Source organism: Amia ocellicauda, chromosome 3, assembly GCF_036373705.1.
Source record: "Amia ocellicauda isolate fAmiCal2 chromosome 3, fAmiCal2.hap1, whole genome shotgun sequence".
Classification (NCBI taxonomy): Eukaryota; Metazoa; Chordata; class Actinopteri; order Amiiformes; family Amiidae; genus Amia; species Amia ocellicauda.
In genome coordinates this window covers 27,325,894-27,352,560 of record NC_089852.1, presented here as the reverse complement: position 1 = coordinate 27,352,560, position 26,667 = coordinate 27,325,894, and the positions used below count along the sequence as shown (strand labels likewise).

The window sequence follows — 26,667 nt, the reverse complement described above, 5'->3', positions numbered from 1 at the left end:
AGCGAAACGTGTTTGTCTGAGGATGCAAAAATCCAATATATAGAGAAAATGCAGACATACGTGTGCGGGAGTTTTTATCTCGGTAACCATCACTGCAGGTGTTATCTTTACATGTGTAAACCCATTTATTTATGTGTTCAAAATATATAGTGAGAGAATTTCTACAAAACATTTTCAACATATAAAATAAATATATGGATTGCAGACACCACAATATATTTTAAATACATCCTGTGTATTTTAAATAAAAAGGTTCCACTTTTGGGAAAAAAAATAAAAAAATAAGAATCAAACCCCATCTGGCGAAAATTAACATGATTGTTTATTGCATGAGGGTTACCTGGTGACAATGTTTGTAGCACCAATAAAACTAGTTAGTTGCTGTTGTTGTCATGATGTAAAGTTAAAAGCTGATAGAGATCTTCCTCACAGCTGGTTAGGTTCCCCCCCCCCCCCCCCCCTTCTGTTTTCCAGGTACGGGATTTGAAAATCCCACAGGTCTGGTGGATGAGGAAATAATGAATGGTAGGTGACATTACAGGTGAAGTCTGACACCATTTACACTGTCAGTCTAGCCTAGCTTGGCCATCTACAGTCCAAGCCAAATGCCCTTCCGCCACACTGACTGCTGTGCCCAGTACGCACCAGGCCCTTCCTGCTCTACTTTCCAGGTTAATGGGCTTTCAGGTTGACATTTGGCCGTCTGATTACCCTGATTAGCTAATCTGATTTGTGGATTGATGAAATCAGGACCCCCAGCCCGCCCCACCTGCCATCTGGAGAAGTCCATGAAGTAGAGAGGGAACAACGCTGTCCAGTCAGACCCAGGAGCAGCAGCCGACTCGCTCACATGGTTCTATAGAAGGGACGCCGCCTCAATCCCTAGTCCTGAGCCCCCTGTACTCTAGGTAAGAGACCAGATTTTCTATTTCTTCTGTCAGTGCTGTGAGTGGTGGACTGAACTCTGATTTAGCCGGACGTTTTGACAGGGGTAAAAAATAAAGAAATAGTGGACTTACAGTAATTGATCTTTGAGTTGAGACAAGAAAAAAGACCGACCACACAAACAAAGCAGGTACATTTGACTCAGAGTTGGTGGTCTCTCGAAAAAAATGAAGAGACCACTGCAAAATGATCAGTTTCTCTGGTTTTACTATGTATACCATAGGTTTACCTATGTTTGGGTAAAATTAACATTTGTGTTTTATTCTATAAACTACTGACAACATTTCTCCAAAATTCCAAATAAAAATATGAATGGAATGGAATGGCTGCCATACATGTAGAGATGCTGATTATGCTGATATATACATTTTTTTTTTTTTTTTGGTGGGGGGAGCTCTTCTAGTTTGGTCCATAGATTTTCATCCTTTGTTGGTATTCTGTGAAAATTGCATGCTGGTGGCAGAACAGGATGTGCCTGAGAGGGAGTGATCCATGCCTTGCCAAAGAGATTATGGGAGAAGACTGAGCTCATGGACGGTGCAGAATCATTTTGCAGATCCAGCAGTCTGGTTGGGTCTGTGCGTTTCACCAGTGACTTATAACTTTGTCTGTGGAGAGTTTGTCTGGTTGTAAAAGTGGGACGGTATTCTACACTCCCTGCAATGGTTTGTCAGACTCTCCAGCCATGATCAAGTGAGCTATCGCATTTCCAAAATCAGTGAAGAGTTGCTGATATTCTGATCAGAACTTGTCTTCTGTGTTGGCGTTCTGCTGTAGTGCTGGTGCATATGTACTGTAGGCACTGGTGCATTGGAAATCAGTTTCCACATTTCTTGTTAGGTTCTTACATCAGCTGTATCGCTTGAGTGTCCCAGTCTAAATGATCCTTACATGACCTTTAGCAACATTAAAAGTGATTTCCACTGCACCTATTCTATTTACATTAAAAAGAAAACCTGGGACTTAAAGAAAAAACAAACACAGTGCCCCTAAACAAAGAGCTCGCCAGAAACATTAAGCAATACAGTAGCACTGTTCAAACCAGGAGCGCCCATGGCTGTCCACACCCTGTGTGAACTGATGGTACGACTGGGGAGTGGTTGAGATACCAGCTGCAGCAAAAGGTTGGTCTGGGAAAGTAAAGAGGAACATGATAAAAGGACAGGGAAGGTACAGGTGTGTATGTGCAGCACTGCATGAGGAACCAGAGACAGGAGGCCTGGCTGTATAAAGTGCAGAGAAATCCCCATGAGCAGCAACCGCTGTCAGGCGTCTGCGACCAAGTGCCCGGTCTGAACTCCTCAAACACACTCTGCAGGGGACTGGCCAGGAGAAGTTAAAAAAGGGGGTTTCTTTAATGATTCGAGTTTTTGCATGATTTATTTAATGATCTATTTCTTTTTTAACTCACTTTGTTATCAACGCATACATTCTGAGTTGGGGAAGGTCTTTTTGAAGAGGGGGAAATATGTTGGGATGAGACCACGTTAGCTTTCGGCTACAGCCAGTGAAGGTTTCGCATTTATTTCCTGTATTGTTGTCACTGAAGCAGAAAACAAGTTTGTTTTTGTGTCCTCGATTGGTATGTGTTGTATCATGCACGGGCTTTGGGGAAGGGGTGACACAGAATAATACTCCCATGGTGTCAGGGTGAGGCACCGAGAGTAACCAGAACTGGGGTGATATGTTTCTAATCAGCATAGTGAAGAAATGGACTGTCTTACAACATGTAATAGGCCTTGAAGTGCTTTTGGGAGACAGAACTGTGGACTAAAATCTGTACTTTGTTGAAAAAATGATTTGTCATCTTCTTCTCCTTATTGTTATCATGTGAATCGATAATTGTAAACATACAAAACTCCAGAGAGTCAAGATTTTTCCATTACAGGAATTTATGTGCTCGACCTGCATGCGCTGTTGCTCCTTTAGTGTGCCTGCGTGTGAAGCAGGTGGTGCCCAGCTTTGTTCTTTATATATATATACACTCACCTAAAGGATTATTAGGAACACCATACTAATACTGTGTTTGACCCCCTTTCGCCTTCAGAACTGCCTTAATTCTACGTGGCATTGATTCAACAAGGTGCTGAAAGCATTCTTTAGAAATGTTGGCCCATATTGATAGGATAGCATCTTGCAGTTGATGGAGATTTGTGGGATGCACATCCAGGGCACGAAGCTCCCGTTCCACCACATCCCAAAGATGCTCTATTGGGTTGAGATCTGGTGACTGTGGGGGCCAGTTTAGTACAGTGAACTCATTGTCATGTTCAAGAAACCAATTTGAAATGATTGGACCTTTGTGACATGGTGCATTATCCTGCTGGAAGTAGCCATCAGAGGATGGGTACATGGTGGTCATAAAGGGATGGACATGGTCAGAAACAATGCTCAGGTAGGCCGTGGCATTTAAACGATGCCCAATTGGCACTAAGGGGCCTAAAGTGTGGCAAGAAAACATCCCCCACACCATTACACCACCACCACCAGCCTGCACAGTGGTAACAAGGCATGATGGATCCATGTTCTCATTCTGTTTACGCCAAATTCTGACTCAACAGAAATCGAGACTCGTCAGACCAGGCAACATTTTTCCAGTCTTCAACTGTCCAATTTTGGTGAGCTTGTGCAAATTGTAGCCTCTTTTTTCTATTTGTAGTGGAGATGAGTGGTACCCGGTGGGGTGTTCTGCTGTTGTAGCCCATCCGCCTCAAGGTTGTACGTGTTGTGGCTTCACAAATGCTTTGCTGCATACCTCGGTTGTAACGAGTGGTTATTTCAGTCAAAGTTGCTCTTCTATCAGCTTGAATCAGTCGGCCCATTCTCCTCTGACCTCTAGCATCAACAAGGCATTTTCGCCCACAGGACTGCCGCATACTGGATGTTTTTCCCTTTTCACACCATTCTTTGTAAACCCTAGAAATGGTTGTGCGTGAAAATCCCAGTAACTGAGCAGATTGTGAAATACTCAGACCGGCCCGTCTGGCACCAACAACCATGCCACGCTCAAAATTGCTTAAATCACCTTTCTTTCCCATTCAGACATTCAGTTTGGAGTTCAGGAGATTGTCTTGACCAGGACCACACCCCTAAATGCATTGAAGCAACTGCCATGTGATTGGTTGGTTAGATAATTGCATTTATGAGAAATTGAACAGGTGTTCCTAATAATCCTTTAGGTGAGTGTATATATATATACATGCATACACTACCGGTCAAAGTTTTAGAACACCCCCATTTTTCTTCCAGCTCCTGTGCATAGAAGTCACATTGTATTCCTACAATGCACACATCGTTTGAAAGCTTATTATCTAGGCTACCAGCATGTTTCATTCTCAAATACATCCGATTTACAGTTTCCTGGAAGCTAATCTTTAGGGATTTTCTACCTTTCCACTGCATGCTGTGTCTTTACAATCACGTGCGCTACTCAAGAGGGGCTAAAGCAACATCATATGCTGTGCCTTGACTTCCTTCACAGAGTGTCTGGATGTGAAACTGTAGGCTTCTGTTGAGGAGGGTTGTTCTGATTATTTTCTTCTGGCCTTGGCACACATGCTATAGCCTCTCTGGCCAGCAGGGGTCTCTATCACAAGCTGTCACCCCTGCAGTTTCTTCTGTGTTGCTGATTTGATCTCTTCCCACCCCCCCCAGGGCAACATGGCTCGTGACCTGACAGATAAGGAGTTGGTCAAAATGGAACTGGAGCAGCTGCAGAAGGAGGTGAAAACCGAGAGGATGCTGGTAAGTGCCAGTTGGGGACGGCCCCATCTAACCCTCCTCGAGGTTCTCTGCTTCCCCACAAGCAGGAGACGCCAGTGCAGGATTTAAGTTGCGTAGATATGAATTCAAGTCTTCCCCGCTTTCTTTCTCACTCATGCACAGGGCTTACAGACACATTACTGTGATAGGTAAAGTGATCTGATAACAACCAGATATTGGGAAACCAATGCTGTGTGTTTAATTCCTGTATGCTTTCTCACATTCATTGTTCCATATATGTTTGGTTAGATGATGTGACTATCCAATCACCATCCAGATCTGCAAGTCTGTCTTCCAAATACAGTTTTAACTAAATGCCAGTCTCCTCTCTCTCCCTCTTCTGCTGCAGGTGTCCAAAACAGCCAAGGAGCTGGTAGAATATATGGAGTCCCAGGCTGCTGAGGACCCCCTCCTCAAAGGTGTTCCAGAAGACAAGAATCCCTACAAGGAGAAGGGGGGCTGCACAATAACCTAGCCCAGGGGGGAGCCCTGGGGATACACAAAACACACACACACAGGAACTGGCTCTGTTTCATGGTTTCTATCAGAGATGTACAAATAAAAGTAAAATTAATACAGTGTAAAAATATTAAGCAAAGCTGTTGCTTAAGTTAGAAGTGATGCATATCATAGGAGCTGTAAACGAGGAAAGCAACGCCTCACTGGAGCCTGAGGAGGATCACACCGGACGAGCTCGACACAGATTACCACACGTCTGCCTCTGAAATCAACCCCCTCTCCCCCGCCTCGGACCCTGGAGGTTTGACCCCCTGAGTTTCACATCATACTGCGTTCAGCGTATAAACATAAAACCAAATTTCCATCAGCTCCCCCCTCCCTATCTCCCCACACACCGTCTCCACAGCAAGGCTCCCAAAGTCAAAAGCTGTGAGGGTCATAATCAAGGTGCTTCCCTCTGACCCCCCCTTCTCCATTTCCCCAGCCCCCTCGCCCTCCACATCCCCTTGAGAACGAGAGCCGTGCGATAGCTCTGGGGCGGAGTGGCGCTGTCTGTGAGAGCTATTTGTTTCCAGTGTGTATCATTTGCATTTGCTGAAGATTTGTGTAAATAAAACAAACATTATCTAGCTATGCAAATTTATGCTGTCTTTTCTATTCTGATGCTGGTTCTGGGTTCTGACAAAGGGGAGGAAACCAGAAGCCAGAAGATTCTAGAAAATACCATTATCATGCTCGTCAGATCGCTGTTATTTCAGAGCATAGTTGCCCATGTATTTCACCCACACCTTCTCAGGCCTGACATTGTATGTTATGTGCATTCAATTAGACATCATCAGAGTCATTTTTTATTAGGGTTATTGCCTAGGAATCAATACAGGCTACATTTATGCTCCAGGTGCCTCCTCTTGGCTCTATTCTAAACCACAAGTTGTCTCCTGAGACCATGATCTCATAAACACACTGCCCTGCCAGGCCCCGCCCCTATACTATTGCAGGCAACCAGGCAGTTGGGGATTTGTTTAAGAAAACTGCCTTGACACAGTGTGAAAGCTGCTCACGGCCAGGTGTGCAGCGTGCAGGACACGGCAGTGAAGGACGCAGAGGGAAAATGACTTCCCCAGATTAAATCCATGCTGTTATATGGAGCTAACAAGGAGTGCGGGTCCTGTGGGTCAGTGACAGGCATGGGCACCATTCAGAGATTAAGCCCTCCGGGTCCCAAGCCAGGGCTCAGCTGCAGTGTGCTGTGCGACTCCAATCTCTTGAGCTCATTTCAGCTCATTAAATTCAGGATAGTCCTCAGCAGGTGATCCCATTAGCAAGTACATCTCTTTCAACTCTTTCTTTTCTTCTTTATCTTACTGTCTTAAACAAAAAGCTTTGAATACCCACCCACCCCACCTTAAGGTGAGGCAATGATTGGCAGTCATGGTGGATGAGAGGGTGATCCTGAACATCCAATAAGAAAGGCAAACAGGATGTTAGGGTATATTGACAAAAGTGTAGAATTGAGAACAAGGGCAGTGATGTTCAGACTGTACAATGCACTAGTTAGAGCTCATCTGGATACTGTGGACAGTTCTGGGCTCCACACTTCAAGAAAGATATCGCTGCTCTAGAGGCATTTCAGAGGAGAGCAACCAGACTTATTCCAGGTCTGAAGGGAATGTCCTACTGAGAGACTGAGCAACTGAACCTTTTCACCCTGGAACAGAGGAGACTACGTGGGGACTTGATCCAAGTCTTCAAAATCATGAAGGGCATTGACCACATCAAACCAGAGGAGCTTTTCCAGATCAGCAGGGACACACGCACCCGGGGACACAAATGGAAATTGGGCTCCAAGGCATTCAAGACAGAAGACAGGAGACACTTCTTCACAGAGAGAGTCATCACAATCTGAACAAACTCCCCAGCAATGTGGTTGAAGCTGAAATTTTGGGAACATTTAAAGTCAGACAGGATAGGATTCTTGGATCACTTAGTTATTAATGGACACCAAAACGAGCATGATGGGAGGAATGGCCTCCTCTCATTTGTAAACTTTCTTATGTTCTTATGTTCTTATCCCCCAGCAGGATGATGATTATTCCCATTGCTGACTGAGCTCTGGCCGCTAGATGTCAGTGCAGGACTGCTTTGTGTTAATGAATTGCTCAAAGGTAGGCTGAAGCTAGGCAGCAGCTGTGTCTGGGATCTGGCCCACTTTTATCCCCACAGCAGTGTGGGAGATACTCCTCACGCTGGTCCTTGTTTTTGAGGGCTGTGTCCAAACTTAGGTTTATAGTGCACTGCACACACAAAAGCACATTTTCAGTAACACCGTGGAATTAACACAAGCAGAGAAAAGTGTGCTCTGCCTTTTGTAAGATATCTGTCTAGTGTGAGGAGAGCTGTGTTTGTGTCTGAGCAGCTCTGGGACAGTCAGGGAAGTACTGTTCTGGCCCTGCACAGTGCAAACCTGTGTAAATTTGATGGTGGAAATGAAAAGAAAGAACCAACAAAAGCAGTTGACTGACCTGCACTGAGAGTGTTGCACAATGCTCTATCTTAATTACATTAGCTGATAATGATACAATCATGGTGCACTAATTGAAATGATCTTTTTTTATTGCTGGATAGACAATCATACACTAAAAACGTGGGGGAATAAAGATTAGCAATTTGTCCACCTGACATATTCCCAGTCCCCATGTACACCACTGTGTTACAGTTTCCCTCACAAACTGAACCTCTTGTTTTGTTTTTTACATTTCAGAGCATTGATAGGTTGATAACGAAGGGCAAAGTTTACAGTATCTGGAGAAAAAACAACTAACGCTAACAGATACAAATATAGATTTTAATGAAACAGCACCTGAGTGAAATTAGAAAATGTGTTCCTCAAACCATTGTGCGCTTCTTTTGGCCAGTGTGTCTCAGTCCATCTTACACAGGTGAAACAAATGCAGTACAGCATGAGGTAAACAAAGCCAAGTCAGGGCTGGAACACAGTATGGTTCAGTAGTGAGCCGCAGAACAAACATTTAACATAGTTGTTTGCGCTCTGATATTCAGGAATGGGTCATGTGAGATTGTGCTGCACTGCTGATATGGGAATAGAGGTTACAAAGCAGAAAGGTCCGGAGACACTGTCCTGACTTTTCTGCCTGGCTGCTTCCACCACTCAGGGCCAAAGCAGGAGGAGGGAGCGGTGGATGGGGTTCCCTAAGAGGGGACTAGTTTTGTAACAGTCTGATAGCAAACAGCTAAAGGTCAGAATAACCTGGTGACTGGAACGACTAATAAATCAATGACTTATCTAACCTGATTGCTTTCTGTATATTGCATGTGATAGACACTTTCCCCGCCTCACACCACCCCCTCCCCCCGTCACCCGAGCCCTTCACCTCACCCGATAAAAGGGCAACAATATATTTTTCTCCCTCAGACTCCTGGAACGTCTCCCTGGCTCCACCGATAGCCAAGTTCTCTGTGCTCTGCTGGAAGATGTGGCTCGTGCTGCTTCTGGGGGCTGGAGGCCTGGTCCTGGTCCTGGGCTTCACTGTTTACTACTGCATGATCGGCAGCAAAGTCAGCCCGTTCTCCCTGGACTCGGTGCGTCCGCCTGGGCCGCTGGTGACGGACCAGAGGCAGAGAGACAGAGTGCTGAAGCAAGGTGAGCGAGTGGCGCCTCAGAGGCCACTGATTGTGGACATTGTGCCTTTTGGCCAATCATTGATTTTTATGACACGTTACCTTATGCCAGAGATCTGCAGTCCTAGTGTTTTTCAGAGGCAGGGGAGGGTCTGGTCTTCCTTGCAACAGAGCTGCAGGTTTATGATGTGCATGATTTGTTACTGACACACTGATGTTTTCAAAGAATAAGTGTCTCGAGTGCCTGTGAACTAGAATAAACAGCCCAGATCACATGTCTCCATGGCAGATATTATTATTATTATTATTATTATTATTATTATTATTATTATTATTATTATTATTATTATTATTATTTATTTCTTAGCAGATGCCCTTATCCAGGTTGACTTACAAAATATAAGTGCAAAACAAAGAGCAAAAATATAGTGCAGTTCAAGGCATAAAACATTACCAATTCTAATTTACTGTGCAATTCAAAGAGAGAGAGAATACGAGTTGCAGTAGTCCAGGCGGGAGAGGACCAGGGACTGGACGAGCAGCTGAGTTGGGTAGTTGGTGAAGAAGTGTCGGATTCGGCGTATGTTGCTCAGAAAGAATCTGCAGGTGCAACATGCGCCGAAACCAACCCTTCATATTTTGCCACTCCTCGAGTCATAAAGTCCTTAGCGAGGAGAGTTTGTCTTTCGTGTTATCGGCAGTCCTATCTTATCTTAATTGGATTATGTACAAGCAACAGTCATAGAATCATTCACTGTCTTTGGGTGCCAGGAGTTTTCCACTGCTGAGGAAAAATGTAAATTATGCAAATGAAAAACAAAATAGCTCGACCCATTGCAAACCCCAATTGGCACTGAAGGGCAAAATGTTGCCAGCCTAAAATTCAATATCAAATTAATTTTGTTAGACTTATGCAGAATTAAGCATCTTCCTGCCATTGAATGAACCACATCCTGTTGTTAACTTTGAATTGATAAAACAGGATATCACTACAAAGGGGTTTACATGTCTGATTGAATAAGTCTTACAATGGTCTGCTGAAGACTGCTGATAGTATGAGGGTAACTTCTTGAGATTTCTTCTGCCTTTTTCCTGTGTTGCTCAGGATTCAGCATGGATCGGGTGCCATCAAACCTGAATGCCATTGTGATTGGCAGTGGAATTGGTGGGCTGACTGCAGCGGCGGTTTTGGCCAAGACTGGTAAACGGGTGCTGGTGCTGGAGCAACATGATCAGGCTGGGGGCTGTTGCCACTCCTATGCAGAGAAAGGCTTCGAGTTTGATGTCGGTAAGCAGTTTTAAATATTCGTGATGTATCCCAGATGCTGGAGTTTAGATTTTGGGTCATTTCCAACATTTGACACGTATCCATATAGATTCCAGATAGATTTGCCACATCCATGATTCTGGAATTAACTGTTTATTCTTGTTTATTTTTAACATTTAAAATATATCTGTATATATTTAGCGATAAATTATTGTTTTTACATCTTGCCAATCCGGAGAAGGCAGCTTAGGGGCCAACCTTGTCAGTATGTACAGATTTTATAGACCAGCGTGGTCAGTATATCACACATCTTGTGACTCAGAACAACTCAGAAGGTAGTATTGATTTGCATGTCTCCCCAGGGCTGCACTACCTGGGCCAGCTCCACGAGAACAGCCTGCTGCGCATCGCTGTGGACCAGATCACCGAGGGGCAGCTGCAGTTCGCACAGCTGGAGCAGCACTTTGACACCATCGTCATTGGGGACAAGCAGAACAGCCGCCACTACCACATCCACAGTGGCAAGACCGAGATGGCGGAGAACCTGAAGCGACAGTTCCCCGAGGACACTGAGGCCATTGACAAGTTCATGACGCTAATGAAGGTAAAAGGCACTAGGGCCCAGATGGGTCCACCACAGGAAGAACAGATCCCAAGCAGGTGAAGGTCTTACCCAATGCTTTTATTTGCAATATGTACAGTGATCCTGGCAGCTGCTGGACACCAATGACCTCAGGTCTTGTTTGGGGGTTATTTGAATGCTTTCCTGAGCTTACATTTTTCTATGAGATGTTGGCCTGGGTTTCTGGGACTGAGCTGGAGAAATATTGCATTTGCTACTGAAGCATGGCTTCAAGGAACTGTTTCATGGCAACAAGGAACAGCCAGAGATCTAAAACTTAGCGTTGCATTCAGAGACATCTGTACTCTGTTCTCCAGGTAGCAGCTCGAAAGACACACTACCTGGCCATGTTGAAGTTGATTCCCCTCTGGCTGGCTCTGTTCCTCATCAAGTCACGCCTCGTTCACTGCTTCTCCTCCATCTTTCGACTGTCCGGCTCCAGCCACACAGAGGTGCTAAATACACTGACCAGCAACAAAGACCTCCATGTCATCTTCTCATACTTCTTCTATGGTAAGCACCGGGATTCTTCGCATGTAGATTATTTTGTCATTTTACTTAAACTGTGCATTCAGTGTATTTAGATTTTGTCAATATTTTTCTCTTCAATATAGTTATATGTAAATGTATAATGCTGTTTAAGAATGATTTGATAACAACCCCTGGAGCCGACACATTTCTGTTACTGTTTCTTTTTTTTTCATTTTGACTCAGGTGTGCCCCCTAAAGATTCCAGCTGTGTAATTAACGCCCTGCTGCTGCACCACTACAAACGAGGGGCCTACTACCCCCGAGGAGGGGCCAGCGAAATACCCTTTCACATCATCCCAGTCATCCAGAAGGCAGGGGGTGCTGTGCTAGTCAGAGCTCCCGTCCAGCGCATCCTAGTGAACCAGCAGGGCACAGCATACGGTGAGTAAGTTATTGCATCAATATTAAAAGCCCGGGCTCCAGTCTACCTTGTTGTCTGGGGTGTCCTGTGCCAGATGTCTTTACTCATATTTGTATTGGTAAGTTCAAATAAAACCAACATTTCTCTCATCTAAACTTGGAGCACTGGTACTGTTGTCTTCTATTTACCCGTTCCCCCTCCTGGTCCCATGGACAGACCTCCTCTAAGCCATCATGGCCCACTAATCAAGCTGTGTGCAATAGTCCCTTCTTCACCAGTAGGACAGAGGCCTGATGACAGAATTGCAGTTTTTTTTAAAAGCAGACCCACAGAAAGTCAGACCAGTGCTTTCTTCTCCCTGTCTCCTTTGGCATCAGGTGTGACCGTGAAGAAGGGTCAGGAAGAGGTCAGCATCCTGGCCCCAGTGGTCATCTCCAACACTGGGATGTTCAACACCTTTGAGAAATTCCTGCCCCCTGAGGTCCAGGTCAAGCCAGGTGAGGTCATGTACCTGGGGCTCATAGTGTGTGAGCATCATCCCTCCCTAGGATCAGTAGAGCTTTCAACCCCCCTCTTTTTGTGTAGTGGGTTTGTTGCCCTGCTGGCGAAGCTGTACAGATCAGGTACTCAGAGGTGGGGGGGCTCACAGTAGGTAGAGTCAAAGAGTAACTTGATCTCGTTTGCTCACAGAGATTCGATCCCGGCTCAGCCTGGTTCGCCAGGGCATGGGCTCCTTCCTGGTGTTTGTGGGTCTGGATGGGACTCAGGAGGAACTTGGCATCGTCTCCACCAACTTCTGGCTGTTTAAGAACAACAACATGGATGAATCGTATGTAACGTGTTTGAACTGTCAACACAGTTTATACTGAAGAGCTAAGAAACACTCACATATACACAATCACACAAAAATACATATGTCAATATATACCTATATACCTAGAGGCAAGTTCAAACTCCCGTGTAGTAGAAAGGGGACAGAGTTGCTACATGGGATTACTGTGGGGGTGTCGCTTTAAAAGACGTCAGCCTCCTGGTGTTTCTTGTCCAGAGGTATCAAGCCACATTCCTGGGAATGCTGGCTCCTTCCACTCCAAAGAGCTAACGTATCTCCTTCAAATGGAAGTTGTTTCGAGGGCCACAATCCTCCTGTGTGTATCAGTCAGCGAACTCACACGTGTGCTAGGCAATCGCAGTCACGTTCACACTGATGTCACGATGCCTAAGGAATGAAATGCTGTTGTCACTCATATAAATGCGCATATGCAAACTCCTTTAAAGCTAAAATAAGTCGCAGTTGCATTTCATAGACAGTAGGTGTCAGTGATGGCTAAATTTGCCATCAAGAAAGCAAAGTCGGTGCTTGCCTGTTTGAATCCCATCAGCACCGACAGCCACACTCATGGAGAGTCAAATTTTTTGTAACATAATTAAAAAGTTATTTTGTATTAATACTCTCAAGGACATAGGAGTTTGTATTGCCCTGGATACTTCAAAGTCTTAAAATCCAGTGCTCTCACCACAATATGACCTTGGGCTTTGATGCATGTTTGTTCCCAGGATGGATCGCTTCTTCTCTCTGGACCGGGAAGAGGTGGCGGCCAACGTCCCCATGATGTTCATTACCTTCCCCTCAGCTAAAGACCCCACCTCCAGCATCAGACACCCAGGTACCCATGCACAGCCCTGCACACTGGCACACCTGCACGCACATATGTAAAAAACAACGTCTGTTTTGTATACTTTCCCTTTAACATCAATGGTAAATCCTCATCCCAATCCCACCACAATACTAGCAACACAAAAACACCTAACCATGAACAATCAGTCTCAGTCTGCTGTGACGATGGGTTATATTGAATATTGTATGGCAACTGTATGTATCTACAAATCAAATGCCGAAGAGAGATGTGTGTATGCATACCTGTAATATTGTGTGTGTCTGCCCCTGTGCTGCCAGTGAGTGTGTGCCAATGCCTCTGTGCCCCTCCAGGGAAGTCATGCATGACTCTGCTGACTATGGTTCGCTATGAGTGGTTTGAGGAGTGGAAGGACACCACTGTGAAAAAGAGAGGGCCTGACTATGAGAACCTCAAGATGGGCATCGCCAACGCACTCCTGGACTGGGCCTGCGAGATCCATCCCCAGATCAGGGAGAAGGTACGGTGTGAGCAGGCAAGGGCAGGGAGTCAGGGGGGCAACTGACCATGAAAGAAAGGGCACAGGTTTGACAGAGACTCAAGACTGTGAATCTTTTGCTCAGCCACTTTCTCTATCTCTCCATCTCTCTCTGTGCAGGTGGTGTTCATGGAAGCTGCCACCCCTCTCTCCAACATGCACTACCTGGGCGCACCGCGGGGAGAGATGTATGGGGCTGAGCACAACCTGGCCAGGTTCTTCCCTGAGACGGTGGCCAGGATCCGGGCAGAGACGCCAGTCAAGAACCTGTACATCTCAGGTAAGGGGTTGAACAGTGAATAAAATGTAGATCAGGCTATACAGCACACAGTGAAGGCTCTTGAATTGAAGGCAGCGGCGATGTGGGTTCAGACTCTGCACTGCCAGGACAATATCTTTGCTGCTCACTCTGAACTCCTATGCCGGTGTCTGTGCTGTATGTTGCAGGCCAGGATGTGTTCTGTAATGGTGTGGCGGGGGCTCTGCATGGGGGGCTGCTCTGTGCCGCGGCTGTGCTCGACCACATCATCTACATCGACCTGCTCCTGCTCAAGAAGAGACTCAAGAGGGAGAAGGCAAGAAAGCAAGCCTGAGCCCACAGCTCCATCTGCTGGACAGAGACAACATTACCGTTCTCCAGAAAAAATGATAAACACAATAGAACAGTGGCTACCGTCACACAATGTGGTTGGGAAGGTTAAAATGCAGACCTACGCAGAAATATATATTTGTTTTATTAAAATATATAGATAAAACTGTGGTGGAAAATAAAATGAAAGCAAATACTCTGTGAATGTGGCCATGGACAGGGCTGCTCTGTCCTGCCTGTGATCTGGAAGGAGACAGAGAGAAAATAATGGATCATAAGTTACCCCATTAGGAGCACAATGTTGCACTTAAGCAGCACATAACAACTCATGTTTAAACCTATATATACATATTTAAACACAAACACATTTTCACAAAGTCAACACACTGGCCAAACCACTGAATGCTACTAAGATAAACATTTATATTTTTTATTTGTCTCTTTAAATACACACACAATTCACACATACTCACAGTTTGTAGGAATGCATATAATGTTTCTTTTGTTTACTTGCCAGTCATTGTTTGTACATTGTTGTCTTCATTGTTCACTTCGTAGAGCAGAGGGACTTCAGTGATCTGAGCCAAAGTGTGGCCCCTGTGCCACAAGAAACAAAGGTGTTCAGTTCTGGTGTGTTTTGAGACATTGCATATAGTATTGGCCCAAGATGGAGTGGGCTCATTCAGGTTAATCCTACTGTATGAAATCATTGAAAAGGAAACTACTGTCATCCCTGTGTTAAAGTAGTCATAACAAATTAATATTGATGAGAAGCCATTGAAGAGACTGAAGGATTGATGGCCTGTAGTCACTCAGCCAGGTCCATTCTTGCTTCTCCAGTTCATGTTGCAAGACATATATTACTAATTGCTCCATTACTTAACACAGTTCATGCATGAGATTTAAAACACAAATATTGATTCATCATGCTAGAAATGTATACACTTAAAATAAAATAAATCCATCTATCTACTTATATATTTTGCTGTTCACCTATGTGTTTAGGGTGCCTCTCTGCATGGTTTAACCACAGGGTCTGAGCAGGCCTTGACCCCTTCAAAGATACGTGAATTTAATTTGGCATTCCTTCTTGTTGTTGCCTCAGGCCATTTTGGATTTCTTCCTGAAAATCCCTTAAAACACTGTGTGTCGGTGTGTTACATAGATGCCCAACACACTCCATCTTCACGTGTCTTGTGTGCAGCTGAGATTTTTGTAGTGCTGTGTTGGTGACCCCTAATTCTTACACGGGGAGACAGAGAGGTAACTGAGAGAAGTGGGGCGCTGTGTGCAGTGGGTGGGGGCTGCAGAACAGAGCTTCATTACAAAGGGCAGGTGCTGTGTACGTCTGAGCAAGAACAGACTTGTCTTTCCAGTGCATGGGCTGCTATAGGATTTCCAGCACAGCCCTTCAGCAAAATAACTCGACAGATTTGCTGGACTATCTTTCCATTACGGAGGAATATCTGCACATTACAGACAATTTGCACAAAGATGATTTACTGATTTATTCACTGCTGGGAACGGTGTCAAAGTGTATCATCATGTTCATTCTATTACTGTAGTAGTAAATTTACTGTGTCAAGAGGTCAAGGGACACAGAAATCAGGATCAAAGGGCTATAGAGACGGTTGCAAAATGACGTTTTAAGGTTCAGTTGGTCTGAGCTCGGTGCTAATATTGTCCACACCCTTGAACTGCTCAGATTGGACAGTGGGGGAAGTCCGGGCTGCTTTCCTCTGGGATGGATATGCATGTGTTAAGGATTATTTGAGAAAATTCATAGATTGTTTGGAAGTTGAAATAAACCTTGGATCAGCAGTAGACAATTGCTCATCCCCAAGCAGACTGTATTCTGCCAGAGGGAACAGTCACAGAGGGAACAAGGCTCTCGGGCACTTAGAACCCATCTATCAGACATTTCGATAAACCGATTTCCCTAAAGACACCTGTGAAGGGAAAAACCTAATTATGTCATTCTACCCCCTTCCCCTCTTTCCCTCCTCCCACCCCTCTACAGCCCTCCCAACAGACATGTGCACACACATATACACACACACAGACACACATGGCCCTACCTACCCTATAGAGAGAGACACACACAAATCTCTGTCTATCTAAGGAGAGTTTAAAACTGTTTTAAGGAAGACTTGGCATTCCTTTGCATGTATTTGTGCAATTTGGAGAAGAATCTGGATAAAATCAGACCAGCCCTGGCAGCCACAGTCTTAGGAGACTAAATTATACAGCCTCCTTTATTCTCTTTGACTTCCGAGGCACTGTTATCTTTTCCTTTCTTTCCATTTTTCCCATATCCAGTGTTGACTTTTTTTGGCATGTCAGAAAGCAGTGACAAAATGAGCAAACCTTGCCAATATATATACGCAATATACATGTGTATGTGTGTTTTTTTGTCTGACATGAAAATAAAACCATTGTTTATATATATGCTCCTATATCTTGGGCAAAAGCCTAAAGGCATCAGATTTCACAAGTTACCATAATACTGAAGAGAACAAGCTTTTATACTTTCTTTTTTCCAACTCTTTTTCACAAGCACAGGACAGAAAAATTGAATGCATTTTTAATATGTTCAATGCCATGTGGATCTATATATGGATGTCTGTCTTGATTGTGCTGGACTGCGCATGAACACATCCAAGTTACTGGCCTATGGACCTCCAATTCCTTTCAGATAGCTGACCTTGGGATTTCTGTACCAAACTCAATCCCTCTGCCGTGCTGAACAAAACACTGTGTCTTTGAGCTGTACAATGATGACCTTACAAACAGTCGGCTTTCTCTCCAAGTGCCACTGACATTGTGATCAGGGTCGGGTCTGAATTCAACCTTTTGTAACTGTCAGGACATTGCAGTTGTAAAGACTGTTCTCAGCCTCACATTGCCTGCTTACTTACTTACAAAACGCATTTCAATTTAATCGGATGTATGTATTATTTGTAACTTTCAACATCAACAATGTGCATATTCACTCTGTCCCCTATGAAAGACCTAAGCACATACACCTTCTGTTAAATTCAGTTCACTGTCTGACATATAACTGTGTACAAATCCACATTATTTAACAGTTGTGCAATAACAACAACAACAACAATAATATTAGCTATACAGACTCATTGTGTGATCCCCATGCTGTGATGACCTCTGGTTATTCAGGGTTGAGTGTAAACTGTTTAAATAACTCACAGACTCAAAGATGCGGTTGAAGCCTTACACTTCCCTGGTTAAGTGAACATTTCCTTACAAAATATGCAACAGATTGGCCATTCACTGTGGGGCCTTTAATCCTGGGAAGTTCAGGAGAATAATGTCTCCTCTGTGCAGCCAGCCAGTCCTGCCACCTCGAGCAGGCGAATAGGCAGGAGAGCGGCGCAGGGGGGAGAAAAGTGGGTTTTATGTGGGTAACCAACGTCTGCCAGTTTTTGTCACTTTTCGTTGCCTAGTCTTGCCAAAGTTAATCATTCCACCTGTGTGTCCTTAATAAGTTATTTCCTGCCAATATCTTGTGAGGTGGACATTAAAGTTGACATGTCGGAGTCCCTCTTATATTTACTCATAATTCATTAATTCATTGTGAGTGGCTCTAGGTGGCTATTCATTGTGAGTGGCTCTAGGTTTATAATGCTTCCATTTTTTTTTTTATTGATTTGTAACCAGATACACAATTCAAAATACAAAATGCAATGTAAGCATTACAAAAGTGCAGTACTATGGAAGACAAACCTAGAGCTCTCGTTCATGTGGTGTTTTCAGTTGTTAAGTGTTGAAATCGCAGCTACGATTCTGAGGTAAGACACTTTTAAATGACTAAAATGAGTATAAAGAATTAGAGAAATCACAGGAGTTAGGCCTATACTGATGCACCCGTACTGACACATGAATACACATGGACACGGTGAGCCAGCGCCTGACCCGGCAGACACCTGGCCAGTTCATCCTAGTGCTTTATTTATTACTATTATTGCCTTAAATGTAATTGACACCTGAGTATGAATGTTTGATTGCCAGCCCCAAAAACGTGTTAAACACACTGTGTCAATGGCTTGCAGCTCTCCCTGTCCCGGTGAGCAGCGGTATCCTTTTCCCATGATCTCGATGTCATGTCAGGGTTTTTGTTGCTGAAAACCGGGGCAGGCCAGCAGAAGAAAAAGGAGGAGACATTCATAATTACTATCTTTCCTTTTTTCTCCCCACTGTATGATTACCAATTTGGGCTACTGCAGATAACAACATCCCTGCATTAAACTCACAGTATGCAAACAAATCATTTTATTAACATAATATCAATGGCAAGCCGTTACAGAAATGCCAGGATAATAAAAAAGAGAGAGTGGTTACTTTGTTTCGTGGCAAGGAAGAGTATAATTAGCCAGTCTAAATAGTGTCTTATTCGTAGGCAGCTGCAGGCTGCAGTGGTTTGCATGGTTTTCCATTCAGAAGCTGCTTCCGCAATAGCAGAATCAAGACAAATGTGCAGCCGATTTTTATATCGTTTGACAGAAGATTAAGACAAACACATTGTCTACTGATCGTCAACTAATAGTTGAAAGAAGCCAGAAATATATTTATATATTATATATCCCTAACATGCATCAGATTCAGTTTCTAAAAATTGAAAAATAACACTACCTTTAAATAAATAAATTGAAAAGTGTAATCGAATCATTATTAAATGTGATGACTAAGATCTATATATAAATAAAACACACACACAAAACGAGTAGGAGAACAACAACAAACGAATACAATAAAATAACATACATGTGTTATAACATGTTTTGGGGCATTTCTTGTTTATTTGTTTTAGTTACTGAAATAAGATGTAGGCATTCAATAATTCAGACCAGAGTAATTACAACACTGCTCACATATTAAGATGGTTTATTTTTTGGTTTATTTTTGGTTAAACGTGTGTCTGTCTATATGTATGTGTATATATATACTAGAAAGTCGAAAGATTAGGAAAAAAACAATAGCATTTTCATTCAAATATCATCAATCTGTCCTCTTCCATTTCTGAAACGCAGTCTTCTTTATGAAAGGAGAGCTTGAATGTGCTCCACACGACAGTGAAACTGGGTGTGAGCAAACAAGCACGGTCTGGAAAGCAGAAATGTCATTATAATTCCCTGCCATTGTACCATGAGCTGCAGTACACCACAGCATGCAATTACCCGGGTTAGTGTGCACTGGTTTGCTATATATAGATGCCAAAAGTATATATAATACATAGTTTCCCTCTTTTTCTTGTCATACAGAGCAATGTTTGATGCAGAGAGGTTTTCTAAATAAAGTACCTATTTATGCGAGACATACAGAGGGAAAGGGTTATTTTATATGAACTAGCAAGACAACCCACAAGGTGAATTTCAGGTGTGCTGTCAGAATGGCCTTAACCTCTCAAGCAACTGTGAAAAGTGTTATCAGAAATGTGTTTAACTGCGTCTGGGATCATATTCTTTTGCTGCTGTTTATTTATTTTTTCTTGGCAATGTGAATCTTTATTATAATGTGTTTTTTGTTATTAACATACATCTTAATTTCTTTAAATTGCATATGAAATACTACCATCTCCTCATTTATTGATCAAATATGAGAGGTGTGCATTTTTAATATGCACAGTGAAGCACTGCAAATTGTGTAACGAGAGCTAGCAGATCTACAGTCGGGACTGGAGGGGAGGGGAGGGCTGCTGGGGACAGCACGTGTGCATATGACACACTTCCCAAAAACATTTGAATGTGTGTGCCACTCTGTAACTTTCTCGATTGAAGGGCTGATATGGATATATTCAATACAGTCACCTTTTGGAATCCAAGTATAATTGTTTTCAGTCCTTCACCGGCTGTGACAGATTTTGTTCTGCTTTTGTTCTGTTTGAACAGCAGTTCAGGTATTTATTTATTTATTTTACTGTCTCTAAATTACTAACATTTGAGCTCTAGAAGGCTATTTCTTTCAAAAGCATGTTAAGACAATGCAGGGATCCTTGGATTTAATATTCCCACTTCAAGCCTATGTAAGCCCTTTCAGAATTCATATTGGAGCTTTCATTTTAATTGCTTAAGAACTGACAGTGGATATGTGTTAACTATGCTCTGTGAGAAGATCCTCTAGTCTCCATGATCACATAAATAAATTAATAAGACCATCCTCCCATATTCTGTTTTAGCTACTGACATTGTTGTTGTCTCTGCAGTGGTAATTAGTGAGACATATTGCCCCATTGTTCATTATGCTCCTTGAAAGGATTAAGGCAGTTGAAAACGAAGAAAGAGAGAGAAAAAATAGGCATAAAAATTAGGCAGCTGTTAATGAAGACTTCTCAATGACTGAACAGCATACTTATGTCAAGCCATGCTCAGTACAAACACAACAGGAAAGAGAGCGGTGTTTGATCAAAAAAGAAGCCTCCATCCACGACTCCCCAGTTTTCCTGCGATGCCCCGTTGCAGTGCAGGGGCTCATCCACACATTAAGGAAAATATTTTCTGCACTGTGATGGGGGGAAGACTCATTTGTCCTTGCAGGCTCTTTCTCCAGATGTGCTTTTCTCCTGGGCCCTCCCTGGCCAAGTGCAAGACTCACAGCTGCACAGCCTGCCAGAAAACACAGCTGGTTTCAATTTACAAGCCTCCTTAGGAGAATCTGAGCCAACTGAGGGACTGAAGGAGGAAACGGTGTCTGAACAGTCTTAGATGGAACCTGCAGATTTTTTAAAACCATACACCCACAACCAAGTGGTTCAAATGCATTAATTGTATCAACAAATTCATAAGACAAAGAGTCTAGGGGACCTAGTGTTTTTAATTAGGAACCACCCTTAATGACTTTGTAATAAATCATTGTTCTTCATGAAAATCAGCCCTCTTTCTTTGTTCATATCAATGTACCTGTCAGCCATGGCTGATGGCCTGCTATGGGCATTTGTTGTTGTCTTGTTTCTGGGAAAAAAATATTATATTAAAAATGTAACATAGATGGTAAGAAATTTGAAGAAACCAGCTATTAAAATTATAAAGGACCAAGGAGTCTCAATATTGACATGGCATATCCACCTACAGTTCAAGACTAGTGGATAAAACAGCTTTCTACAACACTATGAGAGCAAAATGGTCCAGTCATAGTGATTCAAGCCCATTATTTCCCTGCCTGGCTGGGAACCTGCCCCCTGTTGCAGAAGCCATTCTCGAGGCCCGCTCAGCTGCACTGTCTTTTAAGATATGCAGTGTGTTTACCAAGAAGATCATGGCAGAGGCTGCTCTTGCTGTCCTTGGAGAGAAAGATGCCAGGAGTTATACAATCTAAGGAAAGAATAGGATTTCCACATGTGCTCAAGTCTGTCTGAGCCCTGTCCGCAGGGACAACCCTTTTATGTGTTAGTGTCTGTATGTTAAATATAGCTCAGAGGATTCAAGGGGGAGGAGGACTCTTATTAAAAATCTCAAAATGCTCAAAACTGCTTTAGTGTCATTAAGTATGCATTGTGATTAAAGCAGTGCTTAATTGCTCTGCTTGCTGCAATTAAATCCACTATGAAGTGTTAAATCCACTTTGCAGGATGCCCTCAATGGATAATCTTTGCTCTGGAATAACTATAGGCTTACGTCCTGTTGCGGTTGTCCATTAGGAGAACAAGAAATAGTGGTTCATGCCTTGCTAGTAAAATCTTTCAAATGGTGTGATGATTCAAGGTTATATTGACATCAGAGCCCTGGGAAATGGACCACACAACCCCAATCATCAGACTGTACCAGCTTTGAAAGACTCCTGAAAAACTGGAGCTTAAATAAATAAATAAACAAACAAACCAGCTTAAGGCTATAACACATTCACATCAAAAAGTACCAACATTTACCTTATTGTTGTGAGGTGTGGTGTGCTGAGGCCACTTTCTGCTATGGTGTACAAGCTTGTAATCTGAGATCTGCGAGCAGGTCATAGTTTTGATCTAGTCCAGGCCTAGACCTGGCAAGAAACTTTTTAACATCTTAGCGTTCAACAAGTTTGATAATGTTAGCAAAATAAAGGAGTGAATTCCGGTTCCCGACTAGAAAATGTCATGCAAATTCTGTTTGCACCCCCCCTTCTGCCAGTGTGACGATTTCTGGTTGACTTCTGGCTGTGGTTGAAGTATCAGAGGAAAACCCACCAAGATCTTGATTGTGTTGTTGTCTTGTTGCTGCGCTGAGATCTAGGCCTCGGCTGTCTGACTCAGCGCTGGGGAATGTCTTTTTGGCAGCTCCCAAGCTTTCCATTTTCAGCTGTGAATAATATTGCCTCGGACTGCGCTGCACATTTGCTTATAAATTATGTTAAGTGCTCTATCATGAGAGGAACAGCAGAGCTACAGTTTCTGAGGCCCCCGAAAAGGAAAACCAACTTTTTGTTCTCTTTCAGTGTTCTGAAGGAAAGCCTGCGAGAGGTGAAAACTAAACCAGGACACAAAAAGGAAAACATCCTCAGTGTCTAATTACCCCCAGGAGTGACTGCACACCACTGTCGTCAAAACGGAACATACACTTAGATATGCCACTCCAGCAAATGCATGTTTTTACTGATGTCATACTTAGCATTTGCAGTTGACGGGAGTCCGAATCTGTTCTTGTTAGGTTCAGACTGAAGCTTAAAGATGGTTGGAGACCCGTGTCTTCATCTGGTCTGTGTGCACCAGGAAAATGACCAGCGCAGAGGAACACAACAGCTCTGGGCTGTGGCTGATCTAACTCAGATCTGTGGCCGGCCCATTTGGATTCCCAGCTCATATTCCAGGCTTCATCCATGGCAGACTCATCAGTTCACGGGTCTATCACTTACCAGGCACTGCTGGGATCCTTTCATTTTTCACATATTCCAGAAAAAAGGAGGGGAAAAAAGTCTATTTGGTTTACTTGCAGAGATAAGATGTGCACTGTTCTGTAGACCTTTCCTGGAACCCTAGACTCTATAAGAGCTCTGTAAAGGGGCACTGCAGGTACAAATCTCTCAGCATTAAGCCGAATAAAGAAAAGCAAACCTAAGCCATAGCTTGGCCTTCTCTCCTGCAAGAATAGGGAAAATCAGCTCCACAAGCCGCTAATTGAGTACTTTGATACTGCAGGATGAGAGGGAGGCTTCAAGCTATATTAGGTCATTGGCAAATGTTTCAGACTGCTGCTCAGTATCAATATGAGAGCTTGCCAGTGCAAACAAGATCACTATCAAAAAGCTTGAGGCTCTAGGGATTTAGCCCAATGTTATTTACGTGAAGGCATGCTTTCATTTTTTCATTTTTTCTGTTGTTTTTTCTGCCAAGGTCCTTCAAATTAGACTTAATATAATTTTTCCGGCAGGGAGAGACTGAAAGGTAAGGCTTAATCCTTCGCATCAATGCTGTATTATGTGCTCTCACTGTGTGAAAACTGTGGAGGCTCTGCACAAAAACAATAGCACAGCAATGGCTGCCCTGACCAGATGCCAATCAGTTCATAACATGGTGACCACGTTGTCCAATTACCGTCTAATTCCTGTTGGCTTGTTACATGTGGCATTGAATTAGACCTTGAAAGTTAGTAAATAGTGCACTGTAAATAAATATATGTATCTATATCTATTTATTCCCTGTATGTATTTGTTTGTATGTAATAGATATATGGTTATATAAAAATAAATATATTTTTTGCCAATGCAAAAAATACATATACATATCTCTGTGACCAGGCTGGACAGAGTTGTAATCTGTCTCTCTAATTTCAGTGTGAGGCAACCGAGGCTACCAGTGTGATGCAACTGAGGGTACCAGAGCAGTATAAAATAACTGTGCAGTGCAGCATAAAATATCTGCAGTGCAGTGTAAAACTGCAGTGCAAAGTAACTGGGCAGTGCAGTATAAAATAACTGGGCAGTGCAGTATAAAATGACTAGGCAGTGCAGCGTTAAATAATGGGGCAGTGCAGTGTAAAATAACTGCAGTGCAGTGTAAGACTGCAGTGCAGTGCAAAGTAACTGGACAGTCTAATGTAAAATAACCGTATAGTGCAGCGTTAAATAACTGCAGTGCAGTGCAAAGTAACTGGGCAGTGCAGTATAAAATAACTGGGCAGTGCAGTGTAAAATAACTGCAGTACAGAGTAAAATAACTGGGCAGTGCAGTGTAAAATATCTGGGCTGTGCAGTGTAAAATGACTCTGTGTACAATAATTAAAGCCATGTGCCAATGATTGTATTAGCCCTGTGTACAGAGAGGGGTCAGTGATATACCATAGGAATAATGGTGGAAATGCTGGTCAGATGTTATCAGACTGCACACACACACACACACACACACACACACACACACAGAATGAATGAAAAAAGGAGGCCTCCAGATGTGGATATGGTATTCTGGCTGCTGTAACGGGGCTGGATTTATTTAAGTGTTTTGGACTCCAGCCCAGCTGATTTTGCTGTAGGTGTTCTTTCACTGAACCCGCCCTTTGTTGGGATATTTAACTCTAACAAGATACGGATCGCCTTCCAGCCTCCACAGACAGACAGACTGATAGCTACATGGGTGAATAAACACTGGTCTTAGTCACCTCTTTGTGGGGGGGGAGGGGCATTACTCTCACGGTGACACAAATGTTCCCATTTCTCAAGCATGAAGCTAATGCAGAGTTTTTCTTTATCTCCTATAGCATGCAGAGGTCATAAATGCATTATATATTTTGGGGTTTTGCAGATTTTACAGATTTGCCCCTATCCTAATTGCCAATATGTGAGCAACAGGAAGACCCACAAGGAGAAAAGAAAAATGGCTGAAGGGGGAAGGAAAGTCTAAAGAAAGAAAAGAAAAAAGAAAAAGGATGTTTTTCTTTGGGGGGGGGCTTAGGTAGTGATTTTTTCTTTCTTTCTTTAAGACATTAACAATTGTGTTTAATCTCCCAAATGACGGGCTGTATTTCTCACAGCTTTTTTTTTCTTTTTTTTTAAGTATCTCAGGGATCCATCCCCTCTCCATTAATCTACAACGCATTCCACGCTGGGCACTTTGGGCAAGAGCCCCGCCCTGCAACTATCACAACTGAACTGCCTGAGTTCAACAGCCTCCTTCCTACCTCCCTGCCAGCGTCAGAGGCCTCGTGTGTGTAGAGAGGGGCGTTTACATGCAAGCAGGAGGGCGAGCCGCTGGTCGGCATCCTTGCACACAAACTTTTCAGCAGATGAAGGCAATCCTGAGGGGAGGCGGGGCTTCTGCTGTGTTAGAGACAGGGGGTTGGGCTGTGGGTTCTTGCTCAGATTATGAAAGTTCAAAGGTGCAAATTCAGCGAGAAACATAACGGGATTTTCTTGTCAAATCAAACATACTGTAGATTAGTATTATAAGGCATTTAAGGACTGCATTGTCAAATACAACTGGTTTACTCGGAAGTCCTTATACTATGCACTGCAGTTCCTCTATAGTTTTCACATGGCAATAAATCCTTTTTTCCCCAAGGGGATCTGCTATAGGAGCTTTAACATTAGTACGTCTCTCTAACCACAGGTATGAAAAGGAATTACTTGCTCAATTTAGCACGACCAAAGAGGTGACCGTGGAGTCATTGATCTATCTGTACTTACATCCCTTTCCAGATTTTCAATCCAAGGGTGATTGTAGAGCACTGATGTTTGTCTGGGCAACTGGCCGGGGTGATTTCAACAAAGCTTTAAGGGGCTCCATTGCAAACCCTACTGCTAATGCCGACTAAACAAGCACAACGACTGTGGTTCTGCACGAAATAACACAGCCGGACAGACTGTCAATCCAGCTCTAATAGAACACTGTCCATGGTCATTTTTCTCCTCTGTAGAAGGGTGCTTGCATTTCTTCAAGACATACCAATTGCTCAGTTTCTCACTCTCTCAACTACAAAATGCACCCATGTACCCGAAGTTGATAGTGGAAAAAAGCGTGTGTTGAAGGGCCCGTGTTTAGGACCTCACTCCTCTCTCAACATTGACCCTGTGATTTGTCTACAGCTGATCACTGGTAATCTCCACCCCCTAAGTCTTCATTGAAGCAAGCAGAGAATTTACTTTTCTAGCAGGGCCTGTGTTTGCTTTGGCAAGTCTTCAGTTGCTCCAGATCCCCAGAGGAAGCCTAGCAGCTTGTTCCCCTGTGCAGCCTGAACATGTTTTTGCACAGGAAAGCTGGGTACTGACACAGTGTGGAGCTGACCCCGAAACACGCGGCTAGGCCTGCACAGTCAGTGATGTCACCCTCACTCAGGCTGTAATAGGAGAACTGCTTTCAGCCCCGAGAACAGAGTCTGAGTACTGCTTCTCTAGGGGGGTGG

The 26,667-nt window shown here is 43.5% G+C and overlaps 2 protein-coding genes across 2 annotated transcripts; both read left to right on the top strand.

Annotated features, from left to right (window-relative positions):
- Positions 1-777: 777 nt before the first annotated feature.
- On the top strand, positions 778-5,799 carry gngt2b (guanine nucleotide binding protein (G protein), gamma transducing activity polypeptide 2b). Its single transcript, XM_066698755.1, has 3 exons — positions 778-908; positions 4,600-4,689; positions 5,057-5,799. The coding sequence occupies exons 2-3, from the start codon at positions 4,606-4,608 to the stop codon at positions 5,180-5,182; spliced, it is 210 nt and encodes a 69-aa protein (XP_066554852.1). The 5' UTR covers positions 778-908; positions 4,600-4,605; the 3' UTR covers positions 5,183-5,799.
- A 2,779-nt stretch (positions 5,800-8,578) lies between these two features.
- Positions 8,579-15,326, top strand: LOC136744419 (inactive all-trans-retinol 13,14-reductase). Its single transcript, XM_066698754.1, has 11 exons — positions 8,579-8,827; positions 9,911-10,093; positions 10,435-10,676; positions 11,012-11,207; positions 11,409-11,606; positions 11,964-12,083; positions 12,277-12,415; positions 13,144-13,253; positions 13,577-13,743; positions 13,882-14,041; positions 14,209-15,326. Exons 1-11 carry the CDS (start codon positions 8,659-8,661, stop codon positions 14,352-14,354), a joined length of 1,830 nt encoding a protein of 609 aa, XP_066554851.1. The 5' UTR covers positions 8,579-8,658; the 3' UTR covers positions 14,355-15,326.
- Positions 15,327-26,667: the final 11,341 nt, after the last annotated feature.

Coding starts and splice junctions, on each gene's coding strand:
- LOC136744419 (XM_066698754.1), top strand. CDS start 8,659: ATGTGGCTCGTGCTGCTTCTGGGGGCTGGAGGCCTGGTCCTGGTCCTG. Junction 12,084..12,276: donor TGAGGTCCAGGTCAAGCCAG/GTGAGGTCATGT, acceptor GTTTGCTCACAG/AGATTCGATCCCGGCTCAGC. Junction 13,254..13,576: donor CTCCAGCATCAGACACCCAG/GTACCCATGCAC, acceptor GTGCCCCTCCAG/GGAAGTCATGCATGACTCTG.
- gngt2b (XM_066698755.1), top strand. CDS start 4,606: ATGGCTCGTGACCTGACAGATAAGGAGTTGGTCAAAATGGAACTGGAG. Junction 4,690..5,056: donor TGAAAACCGAGAGGATGCTG/GTAAGTGCCAGT, acceptor CTTCTGCTGCAG/GTGTCCAAAACAGCCAAGGA.